Source organism: Choloepus didactylus, chromosome 27 (assembly GCF_015220235.1).
Source record: "Choloepus didactylus isolate mChoDid1 chromosome 27, mChoDid1.pri, whole genome shotgun sequence".
In the NCBI taxonomy this organism is placed as follows: domain Eukaryota; kingdom Metazoa; phylum Chordata; class Mammalia; order Pilosa; family Megalonychidae; genus Choloepus; species Choloepus didactylus.
This window is the reverse complement of record NC_051333.1, coordinates 4,694,382-4,708,078: the sequence shown is the minus strand read 5'-3', so window position 1 is coordinate 4,708,078 and position 13,697 is coordinate 4,694,382. Positions and strand designations below refer to the sequence as shown.

Genomic DNA, 13,697 nt, shown 5'->3' with positions numbered 1-13,697 from the left:
CCATCAGGGAAATGGGATACTGAATATTTCTTCCTTCTGGGACCTGAGCCTGTTCTGGTCTGGGAAAACCTGATTGGGGTACCCAAGGAAACCATGCCTAGACAACAGGAAACAACAACCTACACTAAGAAAAATGAAGTTACGGCCCAGCCAAAGGAACAAACTTACTCTTCAACTGAGATACAGGAATTGAAACAACTAATGCTAAATCAATTCAAAAAGTTTAGGGAAGATATGGCAAAAGAGAAAAACCCTATAAAGAAAACATACATAAGGCAGAAATTGAAAGTTTGAAAAAACAACTGGCAGAATCTATGGAAATGAGAGGCACAACACAAGAGACAAAAGTCACAATGGAAACACACAACAGCATATCTCAAAAGGCAGAAGAAAATGCTCAGGAATCAGAGAACAAGACAGCTGAAAGCCTACACACAAAAGAACAGATAGAGAAAAGAATGGAAAAATATGAGCAATGTCTCTGGGAATTGAATGACAAAATGAAATGCGGGAATGTACATGTCTTGGGTGTCCCAGAAGGAGAAGAGAAGGGAAAAGGGGCAGAAGCAATAATAGAGCAAATAAAATGAAAACTTCCTATCTCTTATGAAAGACATAAGATTACAGATCCAAGAAGCACAGCATACCCCAAACAGAATAGATCTGAATAGGCCTATGCCAAGACACTTAATAATCAGATTATCAAACATAAATGACAAAGAGAGAATCTTGAAAGCAGCAAGAGAAAAGCAATCCATCGCATACAAAGGAAGCTTAATAAGACTATGTGCAGATTTCTCAGCAAGAAGGAAGTGGTGTGATATATTTAAGATACTTAAAGAGAAAAACCACCAACCAAGAATCCTATATCCAACAAAAATGTCCTTCAAGTATGAGGGAGAGTTCAAAATATTCTCTGACAAACATACAATGACAGAGTTTGTGAACAAGATACCTGCTCTATAGGAAATACTAAAGGGAGTACTATAGATAGATAGGAAAAGACAAGAGTGAGAGGTTTGGAACATAATTTTGGGTGATAGTACCACTGCAATGCAAGTACACTGAACAAAGATGACTATGAATATGGTTGAAAGAGGAAGGTTAGGAGCATGTGGGACACCAGATGGAAGGAGGAAAGATAAAGACTGGGACTGTATAACTCAGTGAAACCTAGAGTGTTCAACAATTGTGATAAAATGTACAAATAAGTTTTTTCATGAGGGAGAACAAATGAATGTCAACCTTGCAAGGTTAAAAATAGGGAGATATTGGGGAGGGATACAATCAATGTAAACTAGAGGCTATAATTAACAGAAGCATTGTATTATGCTTCCTTTAATATAACAAGGGCAATATACCAAGGCTAAATGCATATAAGAGGGGGCATAAGGGGACACTTGGTATTGGTAACATAGTCTGATCCTTTATACTTTAGTTTAAGATTATCTTTCCTTTTGCTGCTTCCTAGCTGTCATTTTTTTTCTCTTTCTTTTTTCTTTTTCTTTTGCCTCTCTACCTTCTTTGACTCTTCTTCCTGCTTTGTGGAAGAAATGGAGATGTCCTTATATAGACAGTGGTGAGGGTGGTAAACACATAAATATGGGATTATACAGGGAACCATTGATTGTTTACTTAGGATGGAATGGATGGTGTGGGAACAAGACCATCTAAAAAAAGGGGGTTAATGAAAAAACGTTGAGGGCAATATACTGAGTGAAATAAGCCAGATACATAAGGACAAATATTGCAGGGTCTCACTGATAGGAACTAATTATAATATGTAAACTCGTAGACCTGAAATATAAGTTACCAGGATATAGAACAAGGCTAAAGAATGGGGAGTGGTTGCTTATTATGATCAGAATGTTTGACTAGGTTGAACTTAAATGTTTATTTAATGAACAGAGGTGATGGTAGCAAGTTGTGAGAATAACAGTGCTGAATGGTGTGTGAATGTGGTGGAAAGGGGAAGCTCAGAGTCATGTATGTCACCAGGAGGAAAGCTGGAGGTTAAAAGATGAGAATGTATAAAACAGTGAACCTTGTGGTGAGCAATATCTGTGATTAACTGTACAAATATTAGAAATCTCTTTCATGAACCAGAACAAATGTATGACACTACCACTAGAAGTTAATAATAGAAGGGCATACAGAGGAAAAAACAGTAACAAATGTACTATACCAATACTATGAGTCAACAATGGAGGGGGGTTGGTTAGGGATATTGGAGGATTTGAGTTTCCTTTTTTTGTCTATTTCTTTTCTGGAGTAATGAAAATGTTCTAAAAACTGAAAAAAATTGATTGTGGTGATGGATGCAAAGCTGTATGATGGTACCAGGGGCAATTACACTTTGGATCTTTGGATAATTGTATGGTATGTGAACAACCACAATAAAAAGTGTGATTAAAAAATAATCTTACCAAGATAAGCAAATGCTTTGAAGTCAAAAAATAGAAAATCATAAAGCACATGAAGAAACAAGAAGATATGGACAAGCCAAATGACCAAATCAAAAAGCCTGAGGAGACACAGAACTTGGAGCAATTAATCAAAGAAATACACAGAAATCTCCAAAACAACTTCAATGAGTTTGCTGAGAACATAAAGGACATAAAGAAGAAATCTAGAAAGCATAAAGAAGAATTTGAAAGGGCACATTTAAAAATAACAGATCTTATGAAAATAAAAGATACTGTTGATCAAATTAAGACATACTAGAGACACATAACAGCAGAATTGAAGAGAGAGAAGAAAGAATAAGTGAATTAGAGGGTTGATAATTTTCTTCATTTTGGCATAAATAATATATGCAGGCTTTAACTGCCCTTAAAACAGTCTCCTAAATAATAAACACTCCAATGTTAAAATTCTTGTCTGCATGGGATATGCAAATTCTACATTTGAGGACCTTTTCCTAAAAACCTATTCCAGTTCACATTCCCAAGCATTTGTTTAAGAAAATTTTAACAGTTCACATATTGTGAGAATAGCTAACAGTGCTGAATGGTGCTGTTACAATCATCCACAGTGCACAATCAATTGTTCACAGTACCATCATTTAATTGTACATTCATCACCAAAATCTATTTTTGAACATTTTCATTACTCCAAAAATAAAAATAAAAATAAAAATAAAAATACAATTAAATAGGAACACCCAAAACATCCCATCCCCCCTACTATTCATTTAATTTTTGTTTCAATTTTTCTACTCATCTCTCCATACACTGGATAAAGGGAGTATGAGCCACAAGGTTTTCACATCACACAGTCACACCGTATAAGCTACATATTTATACAGTTGCCTTCAAGAATCAAGGCTACTGTGTTGCAGTTCTACAGTTTCAGGTAGCCTAGCTATTCCAATACACTAAAAGCTAAAAGGGGATATCTATATTACACATAAGAATAACCCCCAGAATGACCTCTCGACCCCATTTGAAATCTCTCAGCCACTGAAACTTTGTTTTATTTCTCCTCCCCCTTTTGGTCAAGAAGATTTTCTCAATCCCACGTTGCCAGGTCCAGGCTTATCCCAGGGAGTCATGTCCCATGTTGCCAGGGAGATTTACACCCCTGGGAGTCATGTAAGGGGGAGGGCAGTGAGTTTACCTGTTCAGTTGGCTCAAAGAGAGAGAGGCCACATCTGAGCAATAGAAGAGGTTCTCTGGGGGAGACTCATAGGCAGAATTATAAGTAGGCTTAGCCTCTCCTTTGCAGTAACATGTTTCATAAGGGCAAGTGCCAAGATCAAGGGATCAGACTTCTAAATTGGTAGTCCTCAGTGCTTGTGAGAATAACAGTAATTCCCCAGGAGGGGAAGTTTAATATTTCCACATTTTCCCCAGTCCCTCAGAGGGGATTTGCAAATACATTTTTACTTTCTGCCCCAATTACTTTGGGATGTATTGAGGTTTCACACTAACCTGTACAAACCAACCAGGTCTCTCTATTCAAACTTCCATATAATTATATAGTGTTTGAACAAACTGACTGTAGAAGATAAAGTATTTAGTGTGCTACAGAAAATATAGAGTTGCACCAAATAACATCTCTCCCTTTGGTCTCACAGAGAAGTTAAAGTTTTAAAACTCAATCAATATCATCCTTTACCCTTTAGTCTGGTTTGCCTTAGTCCTAACCAGATCTGCTTCCCAAGCATTTTAAATATGGTAACATATAGGTATATACTTTTAACACTACATATTATTTTCTTCCTGTTTATAATACTCATACACAGGTCAATATAATGTCTAAGTCTGCATCATGCTTTTTAACTCAAATAACTTTCTGGAAAAATCCCAGTGATACATGTACCTCCAGCAAATTCAGTTTCACCATTTTTTACCTGTGTAGATACAATGGAATTTTTTTAATGCCTGATCTTATGATGATGCTGTGTTGTTTCCAGTATTTTCCTTCCACTGTCAATGCTGCCATGAATATACTTGGGCAATGTAGTTGCTGTTATGAACAGAAAATGAGGACTTGAATTGCTGATGCATAGTTTTCCAGCCTCTTCAAGTTTAGTCCATGTGACTATGTTGTTTAAACAAATACATGTCCACAAACCCTGTAGGGCAGTCTGGTTCACCACATCATGGACCCAGTGTGTTATCTTGATTTTTAGTAATTGTGAGAAAGTGTAATGGTGTCATTTTTATTTGCATCTACATTACTACTAACAACACTGTATATACCATAACACGTTATTCACCACAAATGGTTACTGATATACAAATTGTCTTTTCATATTCCCTTTGATATTTTTTGTCATTCTTTTGATACCACAAGCATGGCTTTTTCCAACAGAAGGGCCCATCCAAATTCAGCACTACAAAGGAGAAACGCGTCTCTCAGTGAGAAGGTGATTTATTGCAAGTGTACTGGCAAGGAACTGGAGGTTCTTCCCAAAACCATGCCGAAGTGAGGATGTGAGTTAGTGTTTTTATAGGTGAAAGAAAGAGCATAGGTGTCAAAAAATCAAGTAATGGTTCTCGTCAGGTCAGTGATGACATTTGATATTTGGGAGGAGAGAACGGACAAGTTTCTCAATCATGTGTTGTCTCAAGCATGTCTTGCTGTTCCAGCTTCAGTGATTAGATTTAGAAACTGATGTGTGAACTTCTATATGCGGAGTCTTCATGACTCTTTTCTTAGCTGACCACTCAGAAATGTCACACTTTTGTCTTTTGAGGAAGAAGGCACCAATTCACTGGGCTACAGGGTGCTCTTGACACTATTCTGTTCTCATTCCTGTTAGCAGAGCTGGGACGCTCTAGTTAATGTCCTTGGAACTAAGTACAAACAGCCAACTACTAAGATTGTATTAATAGAAAACCAGGACACCTAGGGTATTAGAAGAACCAGAGATGCTTAAGTGCAGGAATTTTTAACAAGCATATTTTTCAGCTATCACTTTCTTTCATTTATGGGTGGCTAGAAATTATTTTTTTAATCTATTCTCAATTCAATTTCTTTCTCAGTGATACATTGGAAATGTATTCTTCCATTTTTGTGGTGCCCCTAATGTGTATTTTCAGATAGCATTTACTAGATTTCACAGTATCAGAGTTTTAATCTCTGAATTCTACTTTGCATATTATTACTTCTGCATGAATAGTCCCCTCTTCCATCATCCTAAAATCTTGATTTCTAATTTTTGATGGAATATTTTCATGTTTTCCAATTTCATGCTTTGTCCTTGCTGCATGTGACAGTTATGTATGCAAATCATATAAGGTAGGATATAATTAAATTTGTGTTCATCCATGATTGTTGAATAAATCATTATTTCCTTACAGATATGCCAAATCACTTTTCATATTTCAGCGTTTATTATATTTGAATGTCTCCTTGGGGTGATATTTTTTTTTTCATTGGCTTCTTGGGTCATCCTCTATGGCTTTATCTATATTTATTTTATAATCTGTGTTATAAAATAACACTGCACTATTTATTTTGTTGCTCAAATTTTTCCTGCTTTGTCCTTGGGAATTCTTTCACATTGGAACCTGGGCCTTTGATGCATCACCAATCTGGTTTTGTTTGTTTGTTTTTTCAGCACTTCCTTAATTTTTGGCACTACAAGATGCTCCAAGCTCATCTTGTATTTTTCCTGATCCAGACGTATAATCATCCATTTCTCTAAGAAGCCTTTGATTAGAAAATGTAATTAGAAAGAAAGTTCCAGGCTCTAAATGTCACTGATCTAGTGACACTGACTGTCGCTGATCTTAGGCCCACTAAGCACACAGAGCTTGGAAATCTACATTTACAAACATTTGTATAATTATTTATGGATCTTGCAAAAGACGGTATCTCCAGTAAGCAAAGGTGAAAGCCTTTATTTTCCAAAACTATTTACAAACAGAGAATCTAAGGAAGAAAGTGGAGTTTCCAGATTAAACCTGGAAACTAATGCACATCATTCATAAATTCCCTCAAGACACTTATTAATCACAAGAAGACATATACAGACTTTACAGTGGAGAAAACCTGGCAGCAAGCACTATTAGTGAGTGAAGTTAACAACAGCCCTGATGAGACAAATTGATACCATGTGCCTCCCGTTAGATGCCCCCAGAAGGACACATCACCACGTGGAACTGTGGACAAAAAACATAGTAAGTCTGAATCTGAGTTTAATCATGAGGAAACATCAGGCAAATGCAAATTCAGGCCCATTCTACATAAATAGCATGAACCCTTCAAAATGTCAAGGGAAAGTTAAGGGACGCTGGAGAGATCCTTTATATTGAAGGAGATGGAGCAGGCATGAGAACTCATTGCTTCCCTTGACTCTGACCTGGATCACATTTGGATAGAAGGTGTAATTTCTCAACTGGTAAAACTTAAATGTGGTCTGAAATTTTGGTAGCAGTAACATATTAATGTTAATTTCAAAATATTCTTAATTTTACATTGATTACTTGAAGGCATATTATAGCATTTAGGAAATTCATACTGAATTTATGTTCCAGGAAAATGTTAATTATACCTGCAAATTATTTATAAACATTTCATAAAAGGTATTAAATATTTTATAATATGGATATGAATTATATTTCATATTTATATGCATTATATATATGGGTATATACTCAGAGCAAGAAATAGGATTGTGAACATTTGCAGACATGGGATCAAATGTACACAGGAATTCTTTTAAAACATTTACAACTTTCTTCTGTGAATCCAAAATTATTTCCAAATTGCTGGTTATGAAAATGTTTGTTAGAAGCCAATGGTCATTAAAATGAATGAACAAATTATCCAAACCTGTAAACTAACGGAAGGACAGCATGAACAGGAATTAACAGCCCCATAAATTATTGCAAACAAAAGGGATAAGTGAAAAATTGTAAAGCAATAGTCACCAATAAGAATAGAAATAAAAAACATATTGTTTGAAAAAAGCAATGCAATAAGCACAGCCTTGCCAACATAATCAAGAACTATGAGAAACAGACCCCATTGGAAATGTATGAAACCCTTATCAACATTTGGAAGAAATATTAGATCATTAAAGGAAATAACGGTCAACAACTTTATTGCTACAAATTTCTGTATCCAGGATGAACTTCTTGTTCTCAGGAAAAATGTTACTAATATTAAATCCAAAGGAAAGAGAGAGCTAATTTATCAATATCAATATAGAATTACAAAGCAGTGAAAGATGTATTCTCAAATTGCAACTAATACCAATTTTGATGGGCAAATTTTAAAGCAATTACATGCCACACACAGCTCTGGGTCCTGTAGTCTCTAACTGTATTATTTAAAAATATTGTTTTAAAGACTTTTGACTTTCTCCAGTATTGCTGGCAGAGCAAGTCTCTCCTGTTCACTCTTCTCATTCAGATTTTTCGGAGTGATCATGGCCCATTAACACCATTGCTTTGAAATTTACATTTTCTTAATCTTGGTCTACATTGAGCTCATGGAGCATTCGGGTAAAGTCCTTCCTCATTGATACTGCAGGAAAGGATCCCAACTCTGATAGGAATTTCAGATATCAAAGCCTTCCCATGTGGATCTTCCAATGATGGAAATGGTCAATAATGAAGTCATTAATTCATAGTGATAATCCCAGGGTGGAATTGGAGTGTAAGATGTGAGCCATAAATTCGTTTATTTCCTTAACAGCTTTGCAGAGATATAATCCCAGAGCATAAAACTCAGCTTTAAAGTTTACAATTCCGTTTTTTAGTATATTCAGATTTGTGCCACCACCACCATGATTTAATTTGAGAATATTTTCACCACTTCAAAAAGACTCTCTTCCTTCCCTCCCATGTGCTTCAAGTGGAATGATTAAATAAATTGTTCATCACACAATGGAATCCTACACATCAGTACCAATGAATGATCTACAATAACATGCAATTGTAATGAAAATTTCACACAAAAAAATATGGCATGAAAAAAACAAATTCAGAACAGTCATTCTCTATGATTCCATTTAAATAACGTACACAATGAGTGAAAGCAATCTGTGCTATTAGATGTCCTCACGGTGGTTTCCCTTTGGAGGACTGGGGGGGGGGGGCAAGAAGGAGACTTTGTGATTCACAATATTCTGTTTTATGACCTAGCTGCTATATCCAGAGTTGAGTTTGGTTTGTAAAATTGCTTTTTGCTGTGCATTAAGATCTGTGCATATGTCTTGGAAAATTATTTTTAAATACCTATCTGCAAATTTTAAAAGTTGACAGAAAGTGATTAGGTTAGTTTTGAAACATCCCTCTATAGTCAAACTGAAACTTAAAGGTATTTAAAAAGTACCCTGTATTAATTAATTAATTATGGTTTTAGTATGCATTTAATCTTAATGAAAAACATCAGGAATCATTCCAAACAGATGAATTTCTCCTTCCACTAACTGTAGCAGCAATATTTCTGCATCATAACCTGCTCAAAGAATCTGATGAGATCAAGGGTCATACTGACAATTTAAAGAAGATGCTGAATGCCTTTATTCTGTGTAATAAGGAAATGAATATAAATATACCTATTACTTTCTAATTCTCCTTTCTATTATTACTGAACTTGGAAATATTATTTTGAAGACAACCAAATATAAGGGTTAATTTCAAAATTTTGTAAAACTTATCTGAATCTTTAAGAAAAATCTCATTCCAAAATATGGTGTTATTGCTATTAGATACACTGGAAACTAATTTATCCATTGCCTAACAGCTGTAAATATCTGGAAGGTTTCAAACAAGATATTTTCATTTCCCTCTTGAGCTCATATGCACAGATCTATAAAGAAACTCAAATTTCTTTTGCAAATGCATACTTGGTTCTTGATTCTTATGTTCAATTATGGTGATTCTACTCAAGCAATCCATGAGAACCATTCTACAGAATTTTTAAAGGATGTTTTAATGTCTAGATTTTTTAAAAAAAAACCTGAGATACATAGTATAAAACCTCCAAAACCAAAGAGTGAATTGTAGAATTCTTTTTTTAAAATTTATAAGGCACAGAAGTTAACATAGAAAGAATTAGAAAATAGATGAATAGTAATGAAGAACACACAATAAGGTTGTAAGTCTAACCCCAAACCTACCAGTTACCACATTAAGTATACATAGAATATTTGCTCCAATTTGGGTAACATCATTAGTTGACTATATTTAATTGGATATTTTTTCAAGAGAAATAGCAAAACGTTAGGATTAAAGTAGAATAATAAATGATGCATTATACATAATTTAACCAATTAAACCATTATCAAGATTATCTAAATATTAGATAAAACAGACTTTAAAGTTAAAGTAACTAGTCATTACTGTAATTAGTATCATTACACTTCTTAATGTAAAATTTCCAATATGATTGCTAGATGGATAAAAAATATTATCTCACTGAGGCACACACATATACACACATAAAATAAGTATAGATATGCACATACCTATATAAACTAACAAATACACTTGTATACACTGACAAACATGTATGTGTGTGTATATATGTCTCTACAATTTGTGTATGTGGATGTGTGTGTGCACAGACACTTAACTTTTCATGCCTTGCTGTGTGGTCTCACGGGTAAAAAATATTTCTATGTGTCTCATGTGAAAGAAAAATATATTTCTCTATTTTTGTACTACAAAGTTCAATACATATGCATTAGATCAAACTGACTCTTGTTTTTCAATAATGAATCGCTAATACTTCATATCATCTCTGTAATGTGAATACAGAGATAGCTGTATTAAAATCCTTCCTACACTTGACAACCATCTAGTTTGTTCCTTTGGAAATCCACTGGCCACAAATTCCACATAAAGAGATTCATGATTCCCCTTCTCCAAAAGGCTATTTCTCCACTGCTTCCAGTTTCTTGCAATTCTACACTTAGCTGTTCACCTTAGAGATGTGAGATTGTGCCCGAACACACTTTCTTTCTAATGTGACCAGTTGGCATCCTCACATTATACAGAAGTATCTGCCCTCACAGATCCCTGAAATCCATGCAGTTTTATCCCACAAGTCTTTGGTTTTTAACATTCAACAGTGACTGATTATTTTTTTAATCAGTGAAAACATGCTTTTGTGCTATCCTTTATCCCTCTGCAGTTGAATCTGCCCATTTCTGCATGCAAATGTTTTAAATATGCTAATACCCCTTCATATAATTCTATTTCAAACAATTGCCATGTCTCTAAGGATTTAACATACAAATTTCCTATCTTGGTTCCTAACTCTTGTCCTGAAACGGAAGTTGTTGCCATGTTTCACCCCATGCTAAATCATTATTACCTAAGAACATGTTTTCCTTCAGATATCTGAATGACTCTCACATGTTCCTTTCTCAAGGAACTCTGCCTATAACCTTGTGCTTACTTAATTTCAGGAGAAGTTTAATATCAGATGGAAAGTTATAACCCAAAGATTTCCCCCATAATCTCCAGAATGTCTTAGAACCTACTGGATTTTTGTTGCATACACTCTGAATAACTACACTGCAAGTAATATTAAAATTTCAATTCTGTAAGTATTTACATATAGTTACATAAAATTTCATTTACATTTGCTGTTTCCATTTATTGTTCTGTTTTTGGTGCATGAGCTCACAGTATCCTGCTCCCCTCTCCACAGTACTGTGAGTTTCATAACTGTGCTTCCAAGTGTATGGGGAAAGCTAAATAAACAAATGAATACTGCAAAAACATAGCATTACGTATTGCTAATAAAATTAGGAGACTTTGTACTCCTTACCCAGGTGAAGCAGAGTCTGAAGACACTGGAGTCTTGGCCCATGAGAAAAAAGGGGCTGACAGTTGGGTAACACGCAGAGAATAATGCAGGCATGTTCACCAAAAGCAAATTGGGATAATCAAAAATAGTAATACAAAACTGAAAGACGCAGGAGAGGGTGAAAAAGGATACAAAGGTGCTCACCAGTAAAAGGATGGTTTGGGTAGCTCTGGACTCAGGGGAGGACCTGGGGGAGAGGCTGGTCCTGTGGATGTGTTGGACCCGCTGCTTGTGCCTGTACAGGATGGAAACCATGGAGCCGCTGGCCCAGAGCATGAGCCCCAAACACAGAGCATCAGGGAACGATAACAATGCAGCATAGAGTGAGTCTGCACTTCTGTCGTGATATTTAGCAGAACAGTAGCCTAAATCTTTTCTCTTTATGATGGTATCATTTCTCCAATTGCCAGTCACAAACACAGGATAAATGATATTTACCAGCATGTAGAGGAGCCAGCACAGGGACGTGGAGAGGCTGATGTACCTGGGAGCTTTCACTTTAAGCTCTGCCCACCTGGAGTTCCTGGGGCTGATGGTGATGGCCTGGAAGATACTCAAGAGGCAGGTGCTGCCAATGGACACTCCCCTGTAGACTCTGTAAAGGTAGTAAAGAATTTTGCATCCATAATCACTGGGGAAATGTTTCCACCCCAAAGCTGCCATTGCCTGGGGAACTGCATTGGAGAGTAACACCAAGGAATTGGCTACAAGCAGGTGCTTTATAATTAAATCTGTTGACCTTAACCTGCTCCCAGTGAAATAAAGAAAAAGATAATGATAGAGAAGAGACAAATTTCCAAAGACTCCAGCTACAGTCTGGGATAAGAAGACCATTCCTAGTGCCAAATTCCTGGAGGACATTCTGCCAGTTCACAGTGACTGATATTTGACTTCAGAATCAGAGGAGCCTGCAAGGAAATTGTCTGCTACAATCATCGTGTCTATTGAAGTCCAATGTTCTCCACTTACATTACTTCTCCCATAGAATATTAAACCTGGTCTTTTATTAAAAGACTTTTAAGAGTTGAATGTACATTTAAAAGGAAATTAAAATGGACAAATCTCTGCTAAGAATGCTATACATGTGGTAGCTTCTTTATTCTACAGAAATCCACAAGGTGGGCATTACTAGGACTTCTATTAGAAAGATGAGGAAAACATACACAGAGAAAGGCTAAGTGACTTATGTAAATTCACATCCTGCTTAGGTGCAAAGTGGTGACTGGCACTGGGCTGGGTTCATTGCAGACATTGCCTTTAACCACCGTGCTATAGGAACAAAGCTAGTTAGGTGTGTTCTTCCAATAATCCAGATCTGTATTTAGTACTGTTTTTATACCTTGTCATGGTGTTTTAGCATGTTGTTATGTAATTTCATAATTTTAGTTGTAGCAATTTCCCATTTACATGTTATGATACTGTCTATAGGCCAATATTGTCCATGAATAAATATTTTGAGATTTTAATAAAATGTAGATCCTTACAAAATGTAGATTGTAGAGTAGTGGTACAGGGGCCAGCACTATGGGCCAGTAGGACTTTATGAATGAAACAATGTCTCTTGTATTAGGACAGCAGCCAAAGAACTCATTTTCACTTGTGTCAGGAACGAAAGTACAATGCCACATATCAAAAGAATCATTGAAAAATCTCATGTCTTCTCCTATACTGAGCGCCATGAAACACTAATATGAGATAAACCATTGTAGGATACAGACTAAATTATTGCCTGTGTATGTATTACTACCTGACTTAATTAAAACCATTAGCTATGCAGTGAGATTTCTGAAAGATTTTTAACTGAAGACATACACAAAATATAATCTTTAAAGTGAAAAATCTAGTGCATATCATAAATTGAAAGAGTAGATTTTTGGATTGTTATTAGAATATTTTTCAACCAGAGATAGATTATAAGATGTATTTGTGCCTGGCAGCTGCTGGGTGAAACCCACAAATAAAGTTACCTTTTCCTTAAATTCTACTTTCCTGACTTCAAAAGGAAAAACAGATTCACCATTATCAACAGACACTGGGTGTTTTCATTAGAGACATAACTACTGGCTCCATTAAACATGTCATAATCCCGGAGTTGGAGAAACATTTGCATCCCAGCAGTTGCCCTTCACATACACTGTTTCTGCACAGGATGAGATGGTTCCTGTAGGTTCATCCTACTCTTTATTACAAGTTGGAGTTATTACAGGCAAACCTCTTGTAATCCTGAAAATCACATCCATGATTCCTATATGGATGGCTAAACAGCATTTGTTTTCAGAACAAGATTTGAACACATTCTGTTTTAAAAAGGTTTTTTATTCACCTAGATTAAACACCCACAATCTCTATCAGTGAGGATTACACTAAATCCCATTAGGAGCCATCAGGGATTGGTGTCTGGTCTGGGACCCGCATCT

At 35.7% G+C, this 13,697-nt stretch overlaps 1 protein-coding gene across 1 annotated transcript; it reads right to left on the bottom strand.

Annotated features, from left to right (window-relative positions):
• Positions 1 to 3,657: 3,657 nt before the first annotated feature.
• Positions 3,658 to 12,141, bottom strand: LOC119521865 (vomeronasal type-1 receptor 4-like; the record flags this gene model as incomplete). Its single annotated transcript, XM_037820533.1, has 3 exons — positions 11,204 to 12,141; positions 6,262 to 6,288; positions 3,658 to 3,673 (listed from the first exon to the last, which is right to left on the bottom strand). Coding segments are annotated over exons 1-3 (981 nt in total), but the record flags the coding sequence as incomplete, so codon positions are not given.
• Between the last annotated feature and the right edge of the window lie 1,556 nt (positions 12,142 to 13,697).